Source organism: Mustela nigripes, chromosome 1 (assembly GCF_022355385.1).
Source record: "Mustela nigripes isolate SB6536 chromosome 1, MUSNIG.SB6536, whole genome shotgun sequence".
NCBI classification, from domain to species: Eukaryota; Metazoa; Chordata; class Mammalia; order Carnivora; family Mustelidae; genus Mustela; species Mustela nigripes.
The window spans coordinates 47,501,927-47,515,648 of NC_081557.1; the positions used below are offsets into that span (position 1 = coordinate 47,501,927).

The following is a 13,722-nucleotide window of genomic DNA, read 5'->3' on the forward strand; positions in this document are numbered from 1 at the left end:
AGGGCGGCTGATCTGCAGTGGGATGGCATCGGAGGGATGTAAGAGCAGGTATGTGTCCCCACAGACCTGATTGGGAAAGAAGAAAATGGCAAGAAGGAAGATGCCGTAAAAGACACAAACGAATAAAGGCAGGGCTGGAGAGAGGGTAGATTTCAGAAACTGGTGATGGTCATGTGTTTGGGGAAGGGAGTAGCAGGAAAAAAAATTATTTTTTGAATTTTTTTTTCTTATCAGTAGGCCCCACACCCAGGGTGGAGCCCAATGTAGGGCTTGAACTCACAACCCTGAGATCAAGACCTGAGCTGAGATCAACTGTCAGTCACTGAAATGACTGAGCCACCCAGGTGTCCTGAAGACATTTCATTAATAAGAACTAGTGAGAGAAAGCAGGTTGCTCAGAGGCTGAGGATTTGCCTGTTCATTTGGTCTCCTGACCAAATTAAGATGACTTTGGTCTGACACAAGTTCATCCTCAATGTCCCATTCAGTGCCCCTCCCTCCTAATTCCCTCCTCACACCTGCCTGAGAAGTCCTGCTCTGCTTCCCATGACGTGCTTTAGGAAACCTAGAAGAAATCCCAGTCATTCTCTGGGCTCTTGTCATGTTTACCAAGAAGGTTCGAAGTAAGTCTGTTTCTGTTTTCGCATGTCTAACCTAATCATTAGAGCACTTGCCACACATTCAATTACTTCTTTCTTGAGCAGGCTTCAATAACCTCAGCTGCACTCTAAACCTCCCTTCTCAGACCATCCCCTCCACTTCTGCTGCAAGCAATCCGATTGGTAGCTCTGGTCATTACCACTCTTGATGCAGCAAAGTCCTGGGATGCGACACCAGCCCAATCCTTACCTTGATCCTGGAACATGCCCCACTACACACATGTCTAATTTACTCACCAGATCTTACTGAGACTGGAGATGACATTCAGCTAGTTGGGACCCAGGCACTGGGCTGTTTATTCTCTTTCATGACAACTCTTGAGGGAAGTGCTTACATCAGGGCCCCGGGGACATGGCTGTCTCCATTAGCCTTGCCTTTCTCCAAATGGCCTGGATCCCAGGTCCCTAAGTACCATTCCCCTCCTGGCCTTCTCCTGACTAGCTGCTGGCCCACTTGCTCTAATCTCCATCCCACTTGCTCTAATCTCCATCCCACTTCGAATGTTCACGTTTATGGTATTTCACTACAAAAAAGCTCTCCCAGCTAAACCAACCTTGCTACAGACCTCTTTTAATACCTACCCTGGCATTGACTATTGAATTAATGAATAGTAAAGTTATTTTTCAATCTGCAATATCAATACATAGGCAAAGACAATTTTCAAATTTTTGTTTTTCATGTAAAGAAAGATATTTGATTATATTCATTCCAGGATTGGTCATGAGATTCATATTTTGAAGCCATAAATAATGAATTTTCATTCTTTACTAAGGGTTCATAAACATCCATGCATAATTTGTTTAAGTCACATGAGATTCTTGAGATTCACGACAAATTTTTATTTCATTTGCCTACATAGTGTATCATTCTGTTTAGTGTTTGGTCATCAAAAATCCACATTTATGGTTGCTGGAAAAAAAATTCTCATGCTTTGTTTATATTCTTTTATAAGAAATTCTATTTGGTTTTCCTCATCCTGAATGTAGGATGTGAACTTTTTCCAACTCGGAAATAACTTTATATTCTTATTATAAAAGCAATCTTGTACATTGTCATTTTTAATCAGGAAGAAGAAAGTAGTCACACCTTCAGGGGGAGAAAAAAAACATCTTTTGATATCAATTCATGTCTTATCCTAGCTAGTTCTCCATACTTAATGCTCTTCTAAAAAATCATATTAGTGAAGAGAAGGAAAAATTATTTTCTACCAATCAAAGTGTTCCAGCTGGACTAAGAATTAAATTGACATGAGACAGATTAACAGGAGAAAATAAAGTGGATTTTATTATGTGCTTCATGGAAGCGCAATAATGAAACTACAGCCTAAAGAAATGACCAAAGCTGGCAGTTTTTATACTTCTTAGATAAAGAGAAAATAAATATTTAACGAATTGACAGGATAAAGGAAGCCTAATTTCAGGTGCTTTTATTAGTAAGGAACTCTAAACAGAACTTGGGCTGGGGTAGATGATTAGTGCCAAGTAGCAAAGGTTGTCGGTACAGACTTCTGGGCCCTAAATTTCTTGCCTCTTGTGTTAAGGATGTCTCTTCACCTGTTGGTGCAGGGAGGGGACTGTCCCAGGCATGTTAGAAAGGCCAGTACGAACTGGTCTCTGCACAATGTCAGCTTTATTTAATCATAAAGCAAGGTGAAAACAGGTTCAGGATTCCAAACTCAATAACATTTCACTACACATTAAACTTGGCTTCATACGAAGTCACACGGCAAACAAGATACAAGGGGTAAGAGGTTAAGGAACCAGAGGCAAAGTCAGTCCAGGCGTGCGGAGGTCAGAGGAGGCCTGGGCAGGTCTGGGTGCCCTGCTGCAGGTGGGGCTTCTCCTGTTTAAGCAGCCCGGGGTCTCTGGGGTGCTCAGACGTCAGTCCTGCAGACCCTCCCGCCCCAGTTGACTTTGAATGTTAACTCGCTGCCTATCCTTCAACAGATCCCTTGTGCGGCAGTCCCTTATACACGTTCCTTCTCTCATCTGCAACACACAAGCGGTGCCAGGAACTTCCTCGCGGACCCATGTGAGCGCTCAATGCCGTTTTGTGCCCAAAGGACCCAGAACAGTGTCCCCAGGTCTGGACTTGGGGGACTACTGGCCCTCGTCCTCGTTTCCCAAGAAATGCTTTTTCTTGCTCGACTCCTCCCTGGTGGAGAGTATATACCTAAAAATCAAACAGAATTTGGTGGAAAGGGCTTTCTCCACCGACTGGTCCAAAACGCCACACGAAAGCGGTGACCTAACGAGGGCGCCCCGTCCAGCCGACGCCATCAGTAGATGCAGACCTTGGGAAGAAAGCTCTGTCCTGTTTTCTCCTCCGCCGCCAGCAGCAGCTGACCCAGACTGTCCATGTCGCCAGCGCGCTGGAGGCTCTGGCACAGCTCGCAGATGAGAAAAGCCCCGAGGGTGGCGTCCTCCAAGGTGTGGGCAATGGCCACGTTGACCACGTGCATGGGCTGGAGGGTCGCCTGCTCCCTGGCCCACAGCTCCTGCACCACGCGGTCATAGACACTCTCCTCGCAGGTGTAGATGACGTCGAAGGGGTCGCTGCACTCCTGAAACCTTTCGGGGCGCGGCTTGATCCCCTCGTTTCTCCCCAGGAGGTGCAGGATTCCGTTCCTGCGGTAGCGTTCCTGGTCGTTCCTGCAAAGGTCCTCGTACATCTGCTTCTACGTCGTGGAGAAGTCGTAGCTCACCCGGCGATTGCGAGAGGGTCCTGGGATCTTCACCCGAGATCCGACTCCGTAAGACTGGACGCGGAAGCCTCTCTTGCGGAGGAAGCTGTGGGCATCCATGCTGCGGTTCACATGGCTTCTGCACACCACAGCCACCCTGAGCAGGGACCAGGGCATGGCGGCAGCTGCGGGGGGCTGTGCGGTGCTGCCAGGGCGCTGACCCCCCGGGTTTGGCTCTTCCCACGGGATGTGTGAGGACAGGCAGCAGACCGAATAAGCCCACTCCATCCAAGTGGGCAGAGACTTCCAGGACTTCCTGGTGGACTCGGTTTCAGTGGGTGGAGCGTCATCTGATCCTAAGACCCAAACCTAATCACAACAACTGGGAGGTGATTACAAGCACTAAACCACTGAATCCCAGCTAAACCACTCGATTTCCATTACAGTGCGACCGCCTGAGGCAGGGATGTGAAACCTGCGATTGGCTGGGTTGGTCTACATGGGGAAGGAGGACTGAGGTTGACAGTCACCAGGTCAGGTAGGCCAATGGTAAGCGTGTCACTGCTCTACAGCGACTTGGTCAGGAATATGGGTGGGAAATCTGTTTTGAGGTTTTGAACTGACATCCAATTCAATTTCACATTCAGTGACATGGAAGTGTTCTTGCACATGAATATATTTGGATTTTCTAGAAACACAGTTGTGTAAACCATAGGATGGTTGAACACAGCTTTGCCCCAAAATTCATAAAATCGTTCACCAATGTAAACAAATCACATGCTGGACAACATCCCCGCTGATAGTATATTAGAAATTACAACACAGCATTTTCTGCATTTAGTACTCTTAAAATTATGATTCTTAAGGAAAATCATGCATAGATCTTCCACTGGCTAAGTGTCTCAGAACAAGAGCCAGGTTTATTTGTACTCAATAGCCTTCAAGGAGGGGGTGGAGACTTCTAGCACTTCTTGAGGGATTCAGTTTGATCAAGGGGAGTGAATCTAATCATGCAAACCATAATCTGATCATTAGAACAGTTAGATGATTGAATCACTTGTACCTCTAGTTCCCTTCACAAGGGTGCTGCTACCAGTCCGGAGTGTTTTTTAAATCTGGAGTTACACCTGTTGGTTCCCTCTTGTATTTGACTAGAGAGGAGGGATAGGAAAAAGGAAGAAAGGAAGGCAACTTCTGGAGGAAATTATATTTTCACCATACAGATTGTGGAGATGGTTTCTCAGATGTCTATTTATCTCCAAACTCATCAAGTTGTATACATTTAATATATACAGCTTTTTGTATGTCAATCATACCTCAATAAAAAGTTTTTTTAAGGAAAGCTTATGATAGCTATGTAAATACCAACTAAGAGCACTGTATGTAGGGGCACTTGGGTGGCTCAGTCAGTTAAGCATCTGCCTTTGGCTTGGGTCATGATCCCAGGGTCCTGGGACGGAGCCCCACAGTGGGCTCCCTGCTCAGCCCACTGCCCTCTCAAAATAAATAAAATCTTTTTAAAGAATTTTTTACAAGACTACTGTATGGCTCTTCAAATCAGTGCAATCTGACCAGTCAATTAAAGATATCTCAAAAAACTTACCAACATAGATCCCATTTTTCAAAACCATCAAAAGGCCCATTTTTTTTTAAAGATTTTATTTATTTATTTGACAGAGAGAAATTACAAGTACACTGAAAGGCAGGCAGAGAGAGAGAGAGAAGGAAGCAGGCTCCCTGCTGAGCAGAGAGCCCGATGCGGGACTCGATCCCAGGACCCTGAAATCATGACCTGAGGCGAAGGCAGCGGCTTAACCCACTGAGCCACCCAGGCGCCCCAAAAGGCCCATTTTATCAAACCATTTTATTGCTTAAATCTCATAAGTCATATAAAAAGAGAATGCACAGAAGCAGAGTGTAGAATGACAGTTACCAATGTCTGGGAGAAATGGGAAGCTACCTCTCATTCGGCTCCACAAGGTGGCCACAGATGCTGTAGAATGGATATAAAGTTTCAGTTATACAAGATGATTGAGTTCTAAAGATATTCTGTACAATGTTGTGCCCATAACTAACAATACTGTATTACACACATACAAAATTGTTGAGGATTAAAAAAAAAAAAAAAAGATATCAACACCAGGGGCCCATCGCAGACCAATGGAATCAGAACCTCTAGGTATGGAATGTACTATCATCCTGATTTTATTAGCTAATTCTGGTCATCCCTTTGACCACCCACTCTTTGCATTTCAAAATGTATTAATGCCAGAATTTAGACCATACACATTTTGCGTTAAGGACCTTGTACTTCACTTCATTCCTTGTGTTTATTTTACATTTTTGTTTCTGCCCTTGATTTTCTTTATTTTTGAGATATTTATCAAGTTATACATGCCATTTTGTCCTTGTTAATTTTGAAGTTATACTTTGATTTCCCATTCTATTAAATGGTTACCTATACTTTCTCTGCCCTTCCTAATCACATCCCATTTCCCTGCTATTGGATGACAGAAATTTTGTAAATCTCATCTTTTTCACTGACCATATTCCTAATTCCCAGGTTTTGTTGGTGGTCCTTATCTAATCTATCTTGGAGCTAGCCCCTTTGATTTCTGGATCCCTATAACTTAGAATGGACTTTGTCTGAAAGCTCACCTTCTTTTTGCATTAGACTTCATAATAAATTATTTAACTATTTAATATAAACTTCAATGCTTTCTTTTTTTTTTTAAAGATTTTATTTTTTTTTTTTATTTATTTGTCAGAGAGAGAGGAGCGAGAGTGAGCACAGGTAGACAGAGTGGCAGGCAGAGGCAGAGGGAGAAGCAGGCTCCCTGCCAAGCAAGGAGCCCGATGTGGGACTCGATCCCAGGACGCTGGGATCATGATCTGAGCTGAAGGCAGCTGCTTAACCAACTGAGCCACCCAGGCATCCCAACTTCAATGCTTTCTTATATTTTCTTTCTTTTCTTCACATTCCCCCCACCTCCATTTTGTTCTGGTTCACATAAGTGATAATGTTTGAAAAGTCTTCTCTCAAGTACTTTTGTAGGTGGGGAAAATGAGAATTAGACCCTCGGAGCTGCTGTGTATTTTTCTTTCACCCTGATGGATGAACCACAACATGGCTGGGTAGAGGTTGGGTATAGTCCTTAACTGCCATTTCACTGTCTTTGGTCCAGCATTAGAGATTTAAAAAAAAAAAAAAATCCAATTCCAACATGATTATTCTTTTATACATAAAATGTTCTTTTTTTAGCTTAATGTTTGTAGATTTTTCTCTTTCTCCTCAGAGCTAAAAATCTTTACCAGCATCTGCCTTTCTCATCAGTCTGCCTTCACTGCTTGTCAATCTTTTATTCATTATCACCCACGTAAGGAGCTTTTTAGACATTTTTTTCCTAATTCCCCCTAGGAAATTTCAATAGCACAGATAAGTCATATCTGCTTCTGTACTGTATCTGGGCTTTATATATAAAAAGTGTAAGATTTTTGTCCCACTACCACTACCACTACCACCACCAGCCCCTGAAAACATTTTTGGCTCCTTAGGGGCAATAACAACCCTGTTGAGGAAGCATGAGGAAGCTTGAAACACAGTGAGCCTTTTATAACCGCTCAAGGAATAATCTACTAGTCTATTATTATCTACTAGTTAATTATTGTCTCCCATCTGTTAATGAAACTTACTCCTTTTGAAATCCCAGTCATTTACATTTTGTTGTTCTTGATTTGTCTTTATGTTTTTGCTGCTTGTTTGAACATGGTTCTCAAATCTAATTTGTATCTCAAGAAAGACCATCTCTTCCTTCAATTCATTCACTAAGTTATTTATAAGAGAAATTACATGAAAATATTTTCTGTCATCCTCTTCCATCAATTTCTTGAATGGAATTTACCTTTCATCTGCACTGTCTTCTTTCTCCCCTGGTACCTGTATGCCACTGGGGAAATGTGCAGTTTGTTCTGATGAACCGGACAAAGGGCTTATAGACCCAGCTCTCTGAGACTCTGGTCTGATTTTTCCTAGACCACAAATGGGAGCGGACCCAGAGATGATGGAAGGCAAAGTGCTCTCTATTCCCCACAAGGGTGGTGGTGAAGAGCAAAGAAGGGGCAGCCCTCCTCTGATACACCTGAAAAAGCCTTCTAGTCCCCTCGCCTCTTAATTACACACTTGACTTCACCTTGGCTTTTGGGGTCCACAGAGAATCCAGTCTCAGAAGACCAAAATCAACCTCCCCAACGTCCTTCCCTAGAGCTTAAGCATGGGCACTAACCTAATAGCATTCAGAAAGCACTCCCACCTACCCTAGTTCCTCCATCAGGCCTTCAAGCAACCAAGATCTCCCTCCTATGCTATCATTTTACAACCCCCTTAGAGTGTGTGGTTCAGATATAATGGTTTACTTACCCCAACTCTAAGTGAGCCCCTCTCTAAGATACCTCTACTGTCTGTTTCCTTAAAGGGTGGCAAAGAACTGAGGTTTATGACCTTACTGTGGTCTTGCTGAGGGGGACCCAACTGGGTGAGGGACACATTCTTCTCTAGTGCACATGGAACATTCTCCAGAATAGATCACATCCTCGGTCCTAAATCAGGACTCAACCAGTATCAAAGATTGGGATCATTCCCTGCATATTTTCAGACCACAATGCTCTGAAGCTAGAACTCAACCACAAGAGGAAGTTTGGAAAGAACCCAGATACATGGAGACTAAACAGCATCCTTCTAAAGAATGAATGGGTCAACCGGGAAATTAAAGAAGAATTGAAAAAAATCATGGAAACAAATGATAATGAAAATACAACGGTTCCAAATCTGTGGGACACAACAAAGGCAGTCCTGAGAGGAAAATATATAGCGGTACAAGCCTTTCTCAAGAAACAAGAAAAGTCTCAGGTACACAACCTAACCCTACACCTAAAGGAGCTGGAGAAAGAACAAGAAAGAAACCCTAAGCCCAGTAGGAGAAGAGAAATCATAAAGATCAGAGATCAGAGCAGAAATCAATGAAATAGAAACAAAAAAAAAAATAGAGCAAATCAACGAAACTAGGAGCTGGTTCTTCGAAAGAATTAATAAAATTGATAAACCCCTGGCCAGACTTATCAAAAAGAAAAGAGAAAGGACCCAAATAAATAAAATCATGAATGAAAGAGGAGAGATCACAACTAACACCAAAGAAATACAAACTATTATAAGAACATACTATGGGCAACTCTACGCCAACAAATTTGACAATCTGGAAGAAATGGATGCATTCCTAGAAACATATAAACTACCACAACTGAGCCAGGAAGAAATAGAAAGCCTGAACAGACCCATAACCAGTAAGGAGATTGAAACAGTCATTAAAAATCTCCAAACAAACAAAAGCCCAGGGCCAGACGGCTTCCCGGGGGAATTCTACCAAACATTTAAAGAAGAACTAATTCCTATTCTCCTGAAACTGTTCCAAAAAATAAAATGGAAGGAAAACTTCCAAACTCATTTTATGAGGCCATCATCACCTTGATCCCAAAACCAGACAAGGATACCATCAAAAAAAAAGAGAGCTATAGACCAATATCCTTGATGAACACAGATGCGAAAATTCTCACCAAAATACTAGCCAATAGGATTCAACAGTACATTAAAAGGATTATTAACCACGACCAAATGGGATTTATTCCAGGGCTGCAAGGTTGGTTCAACATCCGCAAATCAGTCAATGTGATACAACACATCAATAAAAGAAAGAACAAGAACCATATGATACTCTCAATAGATGCTGAAAAAGCATTTGACAAAGTACAGCATCCCTTCCTGATCAAAACTCTTCAAAGTGTAGGGATAGAGGGCACATACCTCAATATCATCAAAGCCATCTATGAAAAACCCACCGCAAATATCATTCTCAATGGAGAAAAACTGAAAGCTTTTCCATTAAGGTCAGGAACACGGCAGGGATGTCCATTATCACCACTGCTATTCAACACAGTACTAGAAGTCCTAACCTCAGCAATCAGACAACAAAAGGAAATAAAAAGCATCCAAATCGGCAAAGAAGAAGTCAAATTATCACTCTTCGCAGGTGATATGATACTATATGTGGAAAACCCAAAAGACTCCACTCCAAAACTGTTAGAACATGTACAAGAATTCAGTAAAGTGTCAGGATATAAAATCAATGCACAGAAATCAGTTGCATTTCTCTACACCAATAACAAGACAGAAGAAAGAGAAATTAAGGAGCCAATCCCATTTACAATTGCACCCGAAACCATAAGATACCTAGGAATAAACCTAACCAAAGAGACACAGAATCTATACTCAGAAAACTATAAAGTATTCATGAAAGAAATTGAGGAAGACACAAAGAAATGGAAAAATGTTCCATGCTCCTGGATTGGAAGAATAAATATTGTGAAAATGTCTACGCTACCTAAAGCAATCTACACATTTAATGCAATTCCTATCAAAGTACCATCCATCTTTTTCAAAGAAATGGAACAAATAATTCTAAAATTTATACGGAACCATAAAAGACATCGAATAGCCAAAGGGATATTGAAAAAGAAAGCCAATGTTGGTGGCATCACAATTCCGGACTTCAAGCTCTATTACAAAGCTGTCATCATCAAGACAGCATGGTACTGGCACAAAAACAGACACATAGATCAATGGAACAGAATAGAGAGCCCAGAAATAGACCCTCAACTCTATGGTCAACTAATCTTTGACAAAGCAGGAAAGAATGTCCAATGGAAAAAAGACAGCCTCTTCAATAAATGGTGTTGGGAAAATAGGACAGCCACATGCGGAAAAATGAAATTGGACCATTTCCTTACACCACACACGAAAATAGACTCAAAATGGATGAAGGACCTCAATGTGTGAAAGGAATCCATCAAAATCCTTGAGGAGAACACAGGCAGCAACCTCTTCGACCTCAGCCGCAGCAACATCTTCCTAGGAACAACGCCAAAGGCAAGGGAAGCAAGGGCAAAAATGAACTATTGGGATTTCATCAAGATCAAAAGCTTTTGCACAGCAAAGGAAACAGTTAACAAAATCAAAGACAACTGACAGAATGGGAGAAGATATTTGCAAACAACATATCAGATAAAGGACTAGTGTCCAAAATCTATAAAGATCTTAGCAAACTCAACAGCCAAAGAACAAATAATCCAATCAAGAAATGGGCAGAGGACATGAACAGACATTTCTCCAAAGAAGACATCCAGATGGCCAACAGACACATGAAAAAGTGCTCCATATCACTCGGCATCAGGGAAATACAAATCAAAACCACAATGCGATATCACCTCACACCAGTCAGAATGGCTAAAATCAACAAGTCAGGAAATGACAGATGCTGGCGAGGATGCGGAGAAAGGGGAACCCTCCTACACTGTTGGTGGGAATGCAAGCTGGTGCAACCACTCTGGAAAACAGCATGGTGGTTCTTCAAAAAGTTGAAAATAGAGCTACCCTATGACCCAGGAATTGCACTACTGGGTATTTACCCTGGAGATACAAACGTAGTGATCCAAAGGGGCACATGCACCCAAATGTTTATAGCAGCAATGTCCACAATAGCCAAACTATGGAAAGAACCTAGATGTCCATCAACAGATGAATGGATCAAGAACATGTGGTATATATACACAATGGAATACTATGCAGCCATCAAAAGAAATGAAATCTTGCCATTTGCGACAACATGGATGGAACTAGAGCATATCATGCTTAGCGAAATAAGTCAAGCAGACAAAGACAACTATCATATGATCTCCCTGATATGAGGAAGTGGTGATGCAACATGGGGGCTTAAGTGGGTACGAGAAGAATAAATGAAACAAGATGGGATTGGGAGGGAGACAAACCATAAGTGACTCTTAATCCCACAAAACAAACTGAGGGTTGCTGGGGGGAGGGGGTTTGGGAGAAGGGGGTGGGATTATGGACATTGGGGAGGGTATGTGCTTTGGTGAGTGCTGTGAAGTGTGTAAACCTGGTGATTCACAGACCTGTACCCCTGGGGATAAAAATATATGTTTATAAAAAATAAAAAAATTTTTTTAAAAACCCCAAAACACAGATTTGAGTTAGCAAGAGAGCATGTTGCCCGAAAATAAAAACCAAACCAACTGAGGATAGTTGCATAACAGACTTTAAATTTAGGGTAAACAGAAACTCTCTCAGAAAACAGAGGAATTCAGATTTTGTTTCACTAAAGTAAAGATACAGAAAGTCTTAATAAGTTGAGACTGAGAAAAATGTTGGCTTCAGTGGAAAGTTCCAGCAGGAGAGGAATTAGGCTTTAACTTGTCAATGAAAGCCCTCAGGAAACTCTGCAGGAGTGCTAAGGTGTAAACCAGGTGGAGGGGGCTAGAGAGGATGTGGGGACAACACGCCTTAAGAGAGCCAGCTTGTAACAGATATGTGAAAAAGTGCTCCACATCACTGGGCATTTGGGAAATAGAAATCAAAACCACAATGAGATACCACCTCACACCAGTCAGAATGGCTAAAATTAACAAGTCAGTAAATGACAGATGCTGGCGAGGATGCGGAGAAAGGGGAACCCTGTTACATTGTTGGTGGGAATGCAAGCTGGTGCAACCACTCTGGAAAACAGCATGGAGGTTCCTCAAAATGTTGAAAATAGAGCTACCCTATGACCCAGCAATTGCACTACTGGGTATTTACCCTAAAGATGCAAACATAGTGACCCGAAGGGGCACGTGCACCCAAATGTTTATAGTAGCAATGTCCACAATAGCCAAACTATGGAAAGAACCTAGATGTCCATCAACAGATGAAGGGATAAAGAAGATGTGGTGTGTATAGATATACAATGGAATACTATGCAACCATCAAAAGAAATGAAATCTTGCCATTTGCGTCTGCACAGATGCAACTAGAGGGTATTATGCTTAGCGAAATAAGTCAACCAGAGAAAGACAACTATCATATGATCTCCCTGATATGAGGAAGTGGTGATGCAACATGGGGGCTTAAGTGGGTACGAGAAGAATAAATGAAACAAGATGGGATCGGGAGGGAGATAAACCATAAGAGACTCTTAATGTCACAAAACCAACTGAGGGTGGCAAGGGGGAGGGAGGTATGGAGAGGGTGGCTGGGTTATGGACATTGGGGAGGGTATGTGCTTCGGTGAGTGCTGTGAAGTGTGTAAACCTGGCGATTCACAGACCTGTACCTCTGGGGCTAATACATTATATGTTTATTAAAAAATAAAAAATATTTTTAAAAAAGGAGAGAGAGAGCCATCTTGTGAAGGGCATTAGCAGAGATTTGGCCCTGAAGAGGGCCCAGCACATGCGTGGAAAGCTGTCGTGTTTGTTTTGAAAATAGGAGGTATTAGGGCACCTGGGTGAGTCAGTTGAGCATCTGACTCTTGATCTCAGCTCAGGTCTTGGGTTCAAGCCTCACATTGGGCTCCAGGCTGGGCATCGAGAAGGAGGAAGGAAGGAGGGAGAGGGGGAGGGGGAAGGAAAATAGGAGATATTAAACTGTATCATCCTGAGGAGATTTAGAAAATGGTACAGGAGATCAAAGATAATTGATGGAGCAGGCCCTAGACTAGATGAAAGGAAGTGTGGGATGCAATGATCCTAAATAGTATGGACGCTCTGTCCTTGAGCCAAGAGAAAAGAAAAGGCAATTACAATGGTTACCATGCTTCGCTGGTTAGCATAGTAAGACCTGAGGTATTTTATCCCCCTTACCGCAGGAGCCACTGAGGAGCAACAGCCATGGCTCTGCGATCCCCTGTGGCCGTGGGCCTCAACAAGGGTGACAAGGTGACTAAGGACCTGAGCGAGCCAAGGCACAGCCACCAAGGGCGCCTCACCAAGCACACCAAGTTCATGCGGGAATGATGGAGCGGTGTGTACCTTCATCCTAAAAGAGGCAGCCACCCATGGAGCTGCTCAAGGTCTCCAAGGACAAGCGCGCCCTCAAGGTCACCAAGAAGACTGTGGGAACACACATCCAGGCCAAGAGGAAGAGAGAGAAGCTGAGCAGTGTCCTGACAACCGTGAAGAAAGCGGTCCTCTGAGAAGGACTGAACCCCTATCCCTCTGTATGTAATAAGGCCTTTTTGGAACTTGAAAACTAAACAAAACAAAAATGCTGAGGGCATAGAATTATCTACTGAGGGACTGAGATATGAAGACATTTCCTAAATTCATTTCCATTTGGACCCTCTCTGACTAAAAGTCCCTGTTCCTTTGGCCAGTAGGTCCCACTGCCCCCATGGAGATTATAGGTGTTGATGACTCTGCGTTGGAAAGTGGGGTGGCTGGAGGTTAGGAAGAACACACCCTGATACCTTCCTATTCTTATGATACAACAAAGATTC

At 42.8% G+C, this 13,722-nt stretch overlaps 2 protein-coding genes across 2 annotated transcripts; one reads left to right on the top strand and one right to left on the bottom strand.

Annotated features, from left to right (window-relative positions):
• Positions 1 to 2,938: 2,938 nt before the first annotated feature.
• On the bottom strand, positions 2,939 to 3,520 carry LOC132011850 (RNA polymerase II subunit A C-terminal domain phosphatase SSU72 like protein 5-like). Its single transcript, XM_059391062.1, is given in 1 exon segment — positions 2,939 to 3,520. A coding segment is annotated over 1 exon segment (582 nt).
• A 9,594-nt stretch (positions 3,521 to 13,114) lies between these two features.
• LOC132017090 (large ribosomal subunit protein eL36-like) lies at positions 13,115 to 13,419 on the top strand. The gene is given in 2 exon segments (XM_059398942.1): positions 13,115 to 13,235; positions 13,238 to 13,419. Coding segments are annotated over 2 exon segments (303 nt in total).
• Positions 13,420 to 13,722: the final 303 nt, after the last annotated feature.